A 14,398-nucleotide genomic window follows, 5' to 3' on the forward strand; every position below is an offset into this window, starting at 1 on the left:
TGTTTGTTCATAAAGTGAAGTTTTATCTCACCTAAAGTCGCAACAAGCAATGCTCATCAAATTAGTTGAATTTGGAAGTCAATTCCTCCTCTAACTAACTCATCAAACCTCAGTAAAATTGATACCTGTAAAACTTCTAGTTGTTAAAAAGATACACACAAGTCAATTGGGTTGAGAAAACACAATTAATATAATAGATACAAGATAAATAAAACAGATATGATAAATTTTAATAACAAAAATATGATACGTGAATAAATAAAAATATTCTCAGTTTAATATATAGAATTTAAATACTCTTATAAACAATGTGTAAGCCCCATTTTTCCAACTTATATGTGTATGGGTCTCGCCCTTTTCGTAGGCCCAATGCCAGACCATGAAGGGACCCTAATACCTCCTTTCCAGCCACTCACACTCACTTGTCTCCTTTTCAGAAACTGTTCCCCTCCCTCACACTCTTCACTCCACCAAAGTGCTCTACTAGGGCATATGCTCCTCCCCTTGCTAGTTAGCTAAACCGATTTGTTCTCTCGGGTAAGTTGAACTTCAACCTTGTTCTTCTCCTTTTCCAGTTCAGAGACTCTAGTTTTGTCTTGGGTTCTTTCTGGAACCTCATTTCTCAACTCTGTGTATGCTTGTTTTCAGCTTCGTAGCTTGCTCCAGTGCCCTATCGCTCTTTCTTGGGTTACCATTTTATTTGCTAGCGTCTAAAAAGGTAAGAGAAGCTAGGTCCTTTTTCGTGTCTTGAAGTACGTGGTCTGTTTCTGCTTCTGTTGTATGCTTAAAGTGATTAAAAAATGCTTGTACCTATTTTTGGATGAACTGTATAGATTGTACTTGGCTGTTTTTGGGTGCTGCATGCGTGAAACAATGGGAGAGAGCTGGTATTCTCGCCCAAGCGAGCTCGTCTCGCCTAGGCGAGAACAGCATAAGCTCGCCTTAGTTCTACTCGAGCATCTCGCTCAGGCGACCAACTCTTGTTTTGAGCGACGTATCGTCTCGCTCAGGCGAGAATGGCTCGCCCAAGCGAGCCCTCGAGAAAAACCAGTTGTGCTCTTCTCGAGTCCTCGTCCAGGCGAGGGACTTTAGTTTTGGACGAGTGGCGATCTCACCCAGGCGAGCTGGTCGCGCCCAAGCAAGGGCTCGCAGAGTGTCACTGTTAAAGGCCTCGCCTAGGCGAGAATGCCTAGCTTAAGTGAGACAGTTGTTGTCGCTTAAGCGAGGGCTTCTAGCCTAAGCGAGAACAGTGCAGGTTCACACTTTATGTTCATGTTTAAGTTGTGAGTGGCTATTTATCTCGAACATACATGATTTATGTGAATTTGCATGAGTTGTATGAGTTGTATGAACTGGAATTGGTATGCTGGAAGTGATTATGGCATGGAACTGTTAGTTGGTGGTTTGTTGGCATGGGAATTTGATGTTTGAAATGAAAGTGGTGGTTAGGGTATGAGAAACATGAATTTGGCGTGAGATAGGTGTAATTCTATGAGTCTTGTGGGAGAGACCTCATGGTGGTGTGTAGTGTATATAATTAAGATAAGGATTCAAGTAAAGATCGCATCCCGAAACTCTAAAGGATCCGTTAGTCTCATGTAGAACAAACTAATATAAATGGTGAGAGTAGCGGGAGGCCCTAGTCTTTGGCAGGATAAGGACCTTAGATGCTTGAAGGCTAACTTTGTGTGTGGTAGGGTGAAACCCATTGGCAATGCCTCTGCAGAGCAGTAGAGGCCACCACATCCAGTGAATCCAATCTTATTATATGTATCCGGATAATTGAGTCATAGTGTCTTGCTTGTTTGCTATAACATGACTTTGTGCCTACTTTGTTGCATGCTTGAGAACTATTTTACATATCTGCTTACTATAATATGTTAAAAATCATTCTACACTAGCTTACCCTTTCATTTGTGTCTGTTTCTTGTATTGCTTTCTCTTTTGTGATCACTTAATTGGTGGGAGCAAATGGGAGAAATGCTGAAAGTGGATTTGATGGTGGCAGCGGTGTCGTTTAGTTGAACATGTTATCTGTGGTTCTTAGGAGCAGTGTTATGGTCCTAGTGCCTTTATATAATTCCTAGTTCTAGGAACAACCTTTTGCAAACTTCTAAACTCTCAGTATATGTTATGTTTATGGCATCCTTAGTATGCCTTAGTATTCTGTTAAGTATATTTATGGATGACTGTACCAGTGAATTCCGATATGTATACTACTCATCTGATTGCTCTTTATTATTATAACTGTGATGTTTTAATTTAGTAGTATTTAATTGGGACGCCACACAATGTCCTATATCTTCAAAATAACAGTCTTGTCTCAATGTCTCTATTTTCTATAATTAAAAAATTGATAAATAATTATCAATTTCTTCCTTAAACAATGTCATACTAGTCACAAGTTGCAAAATGATTTCTTTATTGTTGTAGAGGGGCAACACTTCCCATTAAATAGGCGCAAAATCAATGCTAAAGCAGTATCTAAATAACCTTGATGCGCCCAACGAGTATCCGTAGTCAGCTTCATCACTCTTTGAATTGCCAAGGATACAAAAAATTATCTAATCTATCCCCGCCAAAATATGCTCTCAAATAGTATCCCAGATAATCAACAGCCACGATCCGAATGAAGCCAGTGGATCTCCGTGCTTTATAACTCTTTGTATAGCCACAAGCCAAAAGAAACCTCTAACACTCAGTCAAGTAATCTTATTTTTCATCTTCACCATCAGAAAGCAGAAAATCTTGTATTTGTTCCCTGAAAACAAGAATATTGCCACATAATCTCTGATGTCATGAACAAAGGTCAAGACATTAAGTTCCTATCATAAAATAAATAGCATCTTTCAAGCATACTTCAAAGAAATCCATAATCACAATTAAAATATTGACCATAACTCGAGCAATGTGCATACACCGAAAAGATGCATAGGTATATCAAGTAATGTCTTCAGTGTAACCAAAGGCATCAACAAGAGAAATAATCCTTTAGGTAAGAAACCCCAAAGACTGGACAACCTGACCTAAATTAAAGTATGGCTGTTTCCTAATGATAGTCAAAACAATTTGATTCAGGAATTTCATTATCACAATTTATTCTAAGACATGGAGTCAAGGCGGGTCGGTATTTTGACGAATACTTGCAAAGCCAAAGAAACAGGTTATCCAAAATTCTGATATTCATATAATTTCTTTTACCATTGCTTGTACTTTCACTTAACAATGACATATACTAGTCAAAATTATCGATAAGAAAACAGATTATGTCAACAGATTTGTAGGAATCAACAAGGCTAGAAGTAACCAAGGTCTGAGTGGTACGAGTTATTAACAAATTTGAAATACAATCAACTGATATTGATAGCAAAACAAGCTCTCACCTTAGCAGACTCAAATTACCATCGCTAGATTGCTTTGCTCGGCCAACCATTGATTGAGGTAAATCCATATAAAATTGTTCAATTGATGTTGAATCACTTGGAAGAATCTGAAACTGACAACTTGAACAGCAGGTATTGTAAAAATTGTCACTACTTCTGTGGCTATCCATATTGCTCCGATCAACAATCTCACTCTTGTTGAGTGGGCTGTTGCAGAGAGTACAAAAAGATTCAGAGGAAACAGACTCATTTGATTTGAGATTATATCTCTTCTGTCGTCTTCGAGTCGCCAAAGGAACATTTCCATCAATGATCTCTGGTATCCTATTGAATTGAAAAGGAGTGAGTTTACCAGCTGTTCTTACAATTGTGCTCTCTCGAGATGGGTTTTCTTCCTGCAAAATAGGTATTCATCTACTTATTTTCTCATTAAATTTAAGTTCCTGCTAAAGTAAATCATAAAAACAAAAAAGGCATCTTCCATAAAAGCAAGCATTAAGCCACACAATATGCAAAACCATAGCCTAAAACATCAAGTGGGAGAACTTGACGCAAAGGCGAGTCATAAAAAAACGATGGCTCATATTAAAACACCCACAGTCACAAGAACTGACTTTCTTTATATATCATTACATGTCTCCAGGATATATAAAAGGGTTAAGGGCACACCAAAGTATACCTGCAATAAAGACACAAAAGACGATACCAAGCTATTAATGCTAGAGCACGGACCTGTAGACAACTTCACAGTCTTTAGACTGCCCTGCCAAAAAGAGATGAGACACATACATTAAGTAAGATTTATATAATTCAGTCGACAAACATAAAAGACCACACATGCAAAATAAAGTAAAATTATACAAAACTTATAACATAAACAAACAAAAACACCAATCTCTATTCTCGTCAATGTTTAACATGTCTGGAGGACTACAAACCCATCAAGGTGGCAAAGCATGTTTATCTCTTGGGCAAAACAGTCACGCAGAGGAAGTACAACAGGAACTTCCAATCTAGCATCAACATATTGTATATCTGCAGGCAATGAGTATCCTTGACCCTGTTAAAACAAGACATCTGAATTGATTATACAAGGACATTCCTTATTTAGAAGGAAAGAGAGAGTAAGAATATAGACAAGGTCCCAAGGATTACTAGTATAATTTTATCAAGAGCAATGAGCCAATGACACAAATCCTAAAATAATCCACATAGTTATAGAAACCTTAACTTGCAAAAAAAAAAAAAAAAACAGAGAGAGAGAGCTAATAGTATTAGACTTTTTGATTTCATGTCACCTTTAACTCAGATTGCTCCATTCAATACTTCAAATAGGCAAAGTTAACACTCAGCATGCATTTTCGATCCAATCATATCGAGGATCACTTTTCAGAGAAAGCTTTTTTATTGCAGATCAGGCAATCAAGAATATAACAGCTGAATTCTACTAAGCAAATGAAGAAAAACAGCAGTGATACTCCCCATCAGTAAACACAGCAACCAGATAACATTTCTCCTTAAACAAAACTTTTAACTGTCTAAGAGACTCTTATGCACTTCACCAAATGTATATATGGGGAGTTAATGCATCAAATGAGAAGCATATAAGAGTATGTGTATAATTTCAACAACTAACTCTTTAAATATAATGCTTCAAAATCTATAAAGCTTGGTTGCGTCAATGGGAAGCCGTTTCCTCACTTCCAATGCACCACTTACATGGAGACCCTACAGGTGCAGTACAACATGACGTCAGACACATTATCTTGTACCGCACGTGGCCTAACCTTTGAACTGCTGGAAGTGACGCAGCCAGTCCTTGAAAACGCCGAAAGTGATGCAGCTCAACCCTTTGGATGTATTGCAGTGGCACAGGAAACGACAGAAGTGAGCCTTTTTGGTGGCAATGGAAGTGATGGCGGTAAGCCTTTGCAATGGCTTTGTTGTGTCTCCTCTTCACATCAGTGGCTGATAAGTGTGAAAAATACTGATTATTCATGTTTGATTAAACCTCTTAATTGTATTCATTCATATGTTTTGTGGAAAGATTTAGAATGTTTTTAGGTTTCTTTTAAGATAGATATACTTTGTCTTTTTCTGGGGATTATTGTATTGGATATTGTATTGGAAAGTGAAGGATTGGAGAAGAAGAGAGAGTTGCACTGTTAGGACCTTGTCGCCCAACAACCTTTTCAGTTCCCCCAGAGAGAATCTCATCTTGCCCATCGAGAAGACAATTTCTAAAGTGGTTAAAGTTTCAAAAGTTACACGAAATAGGAAGTTATGGAGTGTGGGAATGCAAGAGACTGAAAAACACGGGAAAGGCTACTTTAGGGCAAGAAGAGATCAAATTCTTTCATTCATTCCATCAATTTCATCCAACTTTTGTGCTTTAGATGCTTAGGAGTGACTAAACTCCTCTTTCATTGGGGTTGGATGTAACGAACTTTACTCTTTGTACATATGTTTTATCTCAATTATTCACGTGCATGATGACAATCTTTGCTATTTGGTGGTATCTAATCATTGGAAAATGAATTGGAACTTAACCTTTGATAGCATAGCCATGAGATTGGATTCTAGGAATAGACATAATATCTAGGTCATTCTAGACATCGTATCTTATTGCAAGTCTTGTGTTAAAATAGTTAAGGAATTAATGTTTTGGCACATTGACTTAGAACTTGCCTCTAAGGAATTAGGACTAGTATGCTTATGATGTGGATGTTTGAGCAAGATAGAGATATTGTGTAGGAAATATTGCATTAATTTATAACTTTAATGTTTAGTAATTGTCTATGTTATTCTAGAGAATCAAATCAACCATTAATGTCTATCACCGTTACTAAAATCAGTAAATAATTATAATTAGACAAACAAACGCAAATCCCTTGGGAAAACAATACTTGGACTTCCATTTTACTACTTTTAACAAATTGGTACACTTGCCAAAGAGTAAATAAGTTTTTTGTGTCGTTGCCAAGGATTTGTTTGTTTTTGTTTTGTCTGATTGTGTTATTTACAAGTTTAGGCTTATACACTCATTTGTATATTCATCTTTTTTTGTATTTGTGTATATATGTATTTTGTATCTGCTTACTTGTCTTTTTAGTGTTTCTTGTTCTACATGAGAAACAGGACTAAAGCTGATAATCTACTATTTAATCTTGAATTGAAAGAAGAGCTCATAGGAACAACAGTAGAAGAAGAAGGCAAAATCAAAAGGTTAAAGAGGAAAATGAGACAGCATCTACTTTTGAACAGTCTATCTTCTCCTCAACTGATCAAGAGGAGGAAGAAATGGTCGGTGATGGTCATGGTAAGAGACAAGTCCGACGTGCTATGGAAGATTATGCTTCATTCTTTGCACCTCATAACTTCAGCAACATTACAACTTGTGGTAAATGCTGCCAACATGGAGATGAAGTCGGCCTTGATTCATTTAGTCCAGAGTAACCAGTTTACTGAACTTTCACATGAAAATCCATACACACATGGCCACTTTTTTGGAGATATGTAACACAGTTAAGATTCACCAAGTGCCAAATGAGGCTATTAGTCTTTTCTCTTTCGCTTTGGTTGGGAATGCCAAGGTTTGGTTGAACTCCTTCCCAGAGAATAGTTTAATTGACTAGGAGGATGTTCTGGCCAAATTCTTGAACAAGTACTTTCCAAGATCAATAAAGGGAAGCAAGAAATCTCATCCTTTCAATAAGAGGCTTACGAGTCAAACATGGAATAGGTTCAAAGGTTTGTTACGGAAAACCCCTACTCATGGTTTTGACATGCCTGCACAACTTAATCTCTTCTTAGAAGGTTTGCAATATCATACTAAGTTAATGTTGGACACCTTGACTAGAGGCAACACCACCACCCCCCCACCAAGATTCTGGCCTGCCCCGCCAAGAAATTTACTCATCAAACTTGGGTCCCATCATGAGAAAATCATCAGGTGTGTTAGGAAATAGCCAAAGACAACTTATGTAAGTTGTCCATGAGACAATGTGTACTTCGTCGAATTGCCTGCTATCCTCCTATCTAGCAAACATGTGGCCCATAGCTGCTTGAAAGGAACCTTCAGAAAAAGTAGAGGAGCCACAAGATGAACTCAAAAGATGTGATCGAGCAGTAGCTCTAGGTGTAGGAACAAGATTAACTAGTGGGTTCACACAATGCTTGGAGATGAACCTGCTAATTATGGGGGTTGGAGGCTAAGTAGCACTGGTGTGTCAGAAACAACACCTTTTGTCTTGCATAAAGCAGTGATGAGTGTTGGAAAACCCAACTTGGAAGCAATACTAACAATGATGGCAATCTCCTGTGAAATGATAACCCCAATATCAATAACATATATGATCCCATAAATCAAATAAGAGATATTTGAGTATTGGGAGAAATGTTGGTATAGGAGAAAACACTAAACATTTGTGTCAAGCGAAAAGTTAATTACGGATCTTCGTCTCATGCTTCTCAAATTGATTCCATGGACGAAGACGTTTCCTTTTAGTATGACCAACATAAATTTACATCCGAAGATGTTGCAAAAAGATTTCATGAGATCATACCTTTCAGGATCTTACCAAAGAGGCTTGTCAAATTGAAGGAGGGGGAGTTTGATGACTTCAGGATGGAGTTAGGGAGACGACAATGGCATCGAGTGTTGGGGAACCTTCCCAATGAGATTGATGAGGTTCTAGTTAAAGAGTTTTATGCCAATGCTTACAACTCTGATGGTTATTTGCCTCGCCAAGCCAAGGTCAAGGGTGAAATGATTAAATTTTACTACAAGGCATTAAATACTTTCTTGCGGACTCTTGTATGGTGTGTTCCTATCAACAGAAAATACAAGAGTCCGCAAGAAAGTATTTAATGCCTTGTAGTAAAATTTAATCATTTCACCCTTGACCTTGGCTTGGCGAGGCAAATAACCATCAGAGTTGTAAGCATTGGCATAAAACTCTTTAACTAGAACCTCATCAATCTCATTGGGAAGGTTCCCCAACACTCGATGTCATTGTCGTCTCCCTAACTCCATCCTGAAGTCATCAAACTCCCCCTCCTTCAATTTGACAAGCCTCTTTGGTAAGATCCTGAAAGGTATGATCTCATGAAATCTTTTTGCAACATCTTCATATGTAAATTTATGTTGGTCATACTAAAAGGTAACATCTTCGTCCATGGAATCAATTTGAGAAGTATGAGACGAAGATCCGTAATTAACTTTTCGCTTGACACAAATGTTGAGTGTTTTCTCCTATACCAACATTTCTCCCAATACTCATACATCAAATATCAATCTTGAGCGCTCTTATTTGATTTATGGGATCATATATGTTATTGACATTGATATTGGGGTTATCATTTCACAGGAGATTGCCATCATTGTTAGTACGGCTTCCAAGTTGGGTTTTCCAGCACTCATCACTGCTTTATGCAAGACGAAAGGTGTTGTTTCTGACACACCAGTGCTGCTTAGCCTCCAACCCCCCATAATTAGCAGGTTCATCTCCAAGCATTGTGTGAACCCACTAGTTAATCTTGTTCCTACACCTAGAGCTACTGCTCGATCACGTCCTTTGAGTTCATCTCGTGGCTCCTCTACTTTTTCTAGAGCTTTCTTTCAGGCAACTATGGGTAAAATGTTTGCTAGACGGGAGGATATTTGGGATAGCCAATGGGCAATTCGACGAAGCACATGGTGTGTCGTGGACAACTTACATAAGTTGTCTTTGGCTATTCCTAACACACTTGATATTTTCTCATAACGAGACCCCAGTTTGATGAGTATGTTTCTTGGCCTTAGGGCAAGCCAGAATCTTAGTGGGGGGTGATGGTGTTGTCTCTGATGATGATGTTGATGATGATATTGATGATGATGTTGTTGTTGAAGAGGATCCTCCTGAGGATGATGCCTGAGATTTCTAGGGATAAAATTTGTTATTTTTAAGATTCTGTTTAAAATGCTCCTTGGTGTTGTTTAGTTATGTGTAGTTTCGTTATGGGTTTAGTACTTTGACAAGTGTGAAAAATACTTATTATTCATGTTTGATTAAACCTCTTAATTGTATTCATTCATGTGTTTTGTGGAAAAATTTAGGATGCTTTTAAGTTTCTTTTAAGATAGATATACTTTGTCTTTTTCTAGGGATTATTGTATAGGAAAGTGAATGATTGGAGAATTAGAGACAATTGCAGACCTTGTCACCCAGCGAGAGTGGTTTGTCGCCCAATGGGCTTGTCCGTTCGCAAGCAAGAATCACATCTCACCCAGCGAGAAGACAGTTTCTGAAGTGGTTAAAGTCAAAAGTTACTCAAAACAGGAAGTTCTGAAGTGTGGGAACGCAACAGAGATTGAAAAACATGGGAAAGGCTACTCTAGGACAAGAAAAACTCAAATTCCTTCATTCATTCCATCAATTTCATCCAACTTTTGCGCTCTATATGTTTAGGAGTGACTAAACTCCTCTTTCATTAGGGTTGGATGTAACGAACTTGCACTCTTTGTAATTTTCCTATGCAATATAATCTTTGTCTTTGTTCATATGTTTTATCTCAATTATTCATGTGCATGATGGAAATCTCTGCTATTTGGTGGTATCTAATCATTGTAAAATGAATTGGAACTTAAACTTTGATTAAACAACCATGAGATTGGCTTCTAGGAATAGACGTAATCTCTAGGTAATTCTAGACACTGTATCTTAATGCAAGTCTTGTGTTAAAATAGTTAAGGAATTAATGTTTTGGCACATTGACTAAGAACTTGTCTCTAAGGAATTAGGACTAGTATGCTTATGATGTGGATGTTTGAGCAAGATAAAGATATTGTGTAGGAAATATTGCATTATTATGGTTCATGAAATTCAACCTTAGTGAAGCATACCCTAAATTATTTTATAACTTTAATGTTTAGTAATTTTGTACGTTTTTCTTGAGAATAAAATTAACCATTAATGTTTGTCACCGTTGCTAAAATCAGTAAATAATTATAATTAGACAAACAAATGCAAATCCTTGGGAAAACGATACTTGGACTTCTATTTTACTACTTGTAACGAATTGGTACACTTGCCAAAGAGATAACAGTGGCAAATGCTGCCACCGTGGCTCTCTTCTTGTGGGAAGGCGTAGTGTCCTTAGATTCAAAGATGGGACTCCAATGGGACTTGTTGTGACATGATCTAGGAAGGTAGGGACGATGGACTGCATGATGGCAGGGTGGTCGCTGGCATGTAGGAGCTAGAAACCAGGGTGGGGTTTCTGCCCACAAATTCCTCTTTTATTTACATTTGTTGCCACTATTTGTCCTTTTATATGTATTAAAAAATTAATTTTACTAATCAATCTATTAATTATGTAAAAAACTAGATAAATGACTAATTCAATATGTAGTTATCTTCTTAATTAATCTTTGAAGGTAAAGAAAATCAAATAATTTATGAAATAGATTTTATTTAAATTGTCCGAGCTTCTTAGGTCGAAATTGACAGAACAAAGCACATGAGAAACTCCTCAAGCAAGCAATGCTTAGAGTGAAGAACATTCAATTTGGCAAGCTGATTCACAAATCATGAAAATAATTCTTAATCAGTCAACCGACAATAATGACTGACTAAGTAAAATCCAGTAACAAACCTTCACGGTGGCTGAAATGACATGGCAAGCAATCCTAGAAATGCATGATCCCAAAACGATCCTGTTATACCCACATTCTGAAGCAACCTGTACAATCATAAAATTTTTCAAACAAACTCGTTTTCATATAAACAAATGTATGTCTACAAGCTTCAGAGGCAACGATAGTAAGCTATGATGTACATAATAGTAAGCTATGATGTACATAATAGTAAGCTATGATGAACGAATATGATAAATGTATTGTATATGATATTTACAAGATACATTTATTTTAAAAGTAATAGAATACATGATAATGATAAATATATGATTGTTATTATGTAAATTCAAATTAAAATTAACAAATGTATGAAACGTTGTTGTCAAAATAAATAAATAAATAAATAAATATATATATATATATATATATATATATATATATATATATTATTAAGTAAGACAGTCATCCAGAACCAGAAACATACCTTTTGCAGCGCCAACATTCGCATACACAGCAACATATCCTCCCTTCCCGTCGGATCAGTGACCGTGTTCATTACCTTGATTAGCCTATCCTTCCCATCACCAGAATCCGACGAGTAAATCGTCTCAATGGGAACAATATGCAACTCCTTCCTCGGCGGAACTAAACAAGACACAACCTCTCTAATAAATTCAACAGCTTCCTCCATTTCACTGGAAGGAATAGACAAGACGGCACTCTCATCAATAAACACAACTCCAACACCAAACACCGGCAAAGACCTATCCCTACTCGCATCAAAGTTCCTCTGAGCCCTCTCTTGCATGTCATGCACAAATTGCAAAGCTACCCTAAACAGAAAAAAAAAGAAACACACCTTTTATTCTCCATTAAATACAATAATCAAAATTTAAATTAGCCGAACATTTCAAATAATAAATTAAAGACATTTAAAGAGAAAAATAAAATAAAAAGGGGATTGGGTTTTGAACTGACCTGGAAGAAGGGCCACCTGAGAAGGCAACGAGGACCTTATCGGTGGGCGTGATCATGGCGTTTGAAGTGACAGCAAAACGAAACTTTCCGAATAAGTTGGTTTTGAAGCAATCGGCGCAGAAACGGCCGTCGTCGATTCCGCCGTAGCCGGAAACAGCGACGTTGATCTTGCACTTGATGCAGACATTGGTAGGGATTGTTGAATCGGTTTCTTGGGATTTGATTGGTTGGTTAGATGTTGCGTCTTCGTCTTTGTAGCAAGAACCGGATTGGCACCCAGAGCCATTGCACGCCATCGCGGTGATTGCACTTACCTTGTTAGGGTTTTGCGGGGTTTTAATTTCGACTATTTTAAGAAAACAAAATTAGGCATTGCAGCAGCAAATATTACAAATTTTTAGGAGACGTTCTTTCCTATTATTTTAGTTTGTATTGAATCATTAATAATTTGAGTTCCATTAATTTTTAAATGTTTTTCAAGAAATAATTTAAGTCTTAAAAAAATTATTTAGGTTTATTTTGGTTTAATTTTTTATATTTTGTTATCTCTGTTTATCCTAATTAATTATATGATTTGTAATTATAATGATAATCGTATAAATAGAAGTAATCGATGTATATAATGTAAGAAATTTAAATTGAAGTAGTTAATTTTTTAGATAACTAATTTAAAAACGATTGTTGATTGCTTAAAACAAAATTGTGTGAAAACTCAATACTACTCTTATGGTGATTACATTTTTTGTTATATGATTGATCAATTATATATAGATAACAAATAACATGATTATTATTTTTATATTATATAATCTAAAATTTATTTTTATCATTGATTTAAAAAAATTAGAATATATATTATAGAGCTTTTTATTCTCAACTCTCCTCGTCCAATCACTGAAGTGTTCCCCTAAGGAAAAAATATATAATATTCCATAACAAAGGAATAATAACTTAATTATATTAAGTTTTTAAATATGTTGCATTCCAAGTTCTTGGTTAAAAACTTTATGGGTAAGATATCTGAGCTTGTGTTTTGAATGGAATCAACAATTTGATATTAAGCATTCCAATTTGTTGCAACCTTCCATTATTTCTTGTATGACTTTACCAAAATTTATTAATACTGTCACCTTTATTATTTGTTTTTTTAGTCATGTGTTATAGCACATAGCTACTATATTTTTAGTAGTCTTTTCTCCTAAGTTTGTCTCATTTTCAATTTCGTGGATTCATCTAGGTATCGTTATTTTTGTCAAATAAATCTCTTAAGATATCTTTCTTAGTTTAAGTAAAATCATGATTCTTGTACCGTATGATTCTTGATCAGGCGATTCAAGGATAAGCGATCGAAGGTCGCCCGTTATAGATGGATAATTCTGTGGGTTGTTGATTTGACAATTTCTCTAGAGTGATTTTAAGGAGCTCACGACCCGAGCGGCCACCACCGTTCATTCTAGTGGAATTTTGTCACCATAACATAATTATGAGACATTCAACAGCATGCACGACCCTTTAGTCGAGCGGCTGCACCCAAACTAAATCTGTAAATTAAAGTAATACAAATCGATAATCAAGTGTTAAAAATAATTAGACCGTGATTAAGAAAAACATAATCAGAGACTTATAGACAGGTACCCCGATCGTTTGAACAACCGAGCGGGACGGAACGAAAGGAGATCGAACGGGAGTTAAATAAAGGAAAGCGAACGATAGGAACTGCAACGAATAAAAAGTAAAAACTGAGTGTTTTTAGATAGATGCTAGATCCATGTACCCGAAACAATATCCAACTCATATATACCTCGAAAAAGTTTTTCATAATAATAGATGACCGAGAGAACAATGATAACTCTAGAAAAATCTACATAGTAGGTATTATCTATAATATTAATATATATTTATAAACTTTTATCTTACATTGACAAAATTAAATAAAAAATAAATAATTATTTTCATTTTTAAATAAGTACGTAAATATAATTTTTTCATTTTTAGTTTATTTTCGAGTTAATAAAAACCTACAATTATATTTAATTTTAATATTTATAAAAAATAGCGTGCATATATATAAATTAAGTAATTTGAGGTGGCGTATAAAAATAGTTTTAGTTCATAATAAATATTTTCTGGGTACTTAAAATCTACTAAGATCAATAAAAACAGTAACAATATTCAAAAGTATTAACATCTCATATAATGAACATGACATTTGGATGGAAACACAAAAAGCTAAGATAAAACCAAACGAAAATGGAGACTTGAAATATGAAAAATGATACTTTTTTTTTGCTAAGGTTTAAAAAGTTACCCATATTTATATTTAAAAAATATAATTATTTATGCGGTAAATGTTTTACTATATTTACTTATATAACTAATTAGGTTAGATAATCATTTAACTTTAGATAAATATAATAAA

The 14,398-nt window shown here is 35.7% G+C and overlaps 1 protein-coding gene across 1 annotated transcript; it reads right to left on the minus strand.

Annotated features, from left to right (window-relative positions):
* Window positions 1-2,313: 2,313 nt before the first annotated feature.
* LOC114162354 (cytoplasmic tRNA 2-thiolation protein 2) lies at window positions 2,314-12,340 on the minus strand. Its single transcript, XM_028046213.1, has 7 exons — window positions 11,980-12,340; window positions 11,486-11,834; window positions 11,019-11,105; window positions 4,322-4,443; window positions 4,063-4,141; window positions 3,384-3,778; window positions 2,314-2,761 (listed from the first exon to the last, which is right to left on the minus strand). Exons 1-7 carry the CDS (start codon window positions 12,273-12,275, stop codon window positions 2,713-2,715), a joined length of 1,377 nt encoding a protein of 458 aa, XP_027902014.1. The 5' UTR covers window positions 12,276-12,340; the 3' UTR covers window positions 2,314-2,712.
* Between the last annotated feature and the right edge of the window lie 2,058 nt (window positions 12,341-14,398).

The sequence above is a fragment of the Vigna unguiculata genome, chromosome 1 (assembly GCF_004118075.2).
Source record: "Vigna unguiculata cultivar IT97K-499-35 chromosome 1, ASM411807v1, whole genome shotgun sequence".
NCBI lineage: Eukaryota > Viridiplantae > Streptophyta > Magnoliopsida > Fabales > Fabaceae > Vigna > Vigna unguiculata.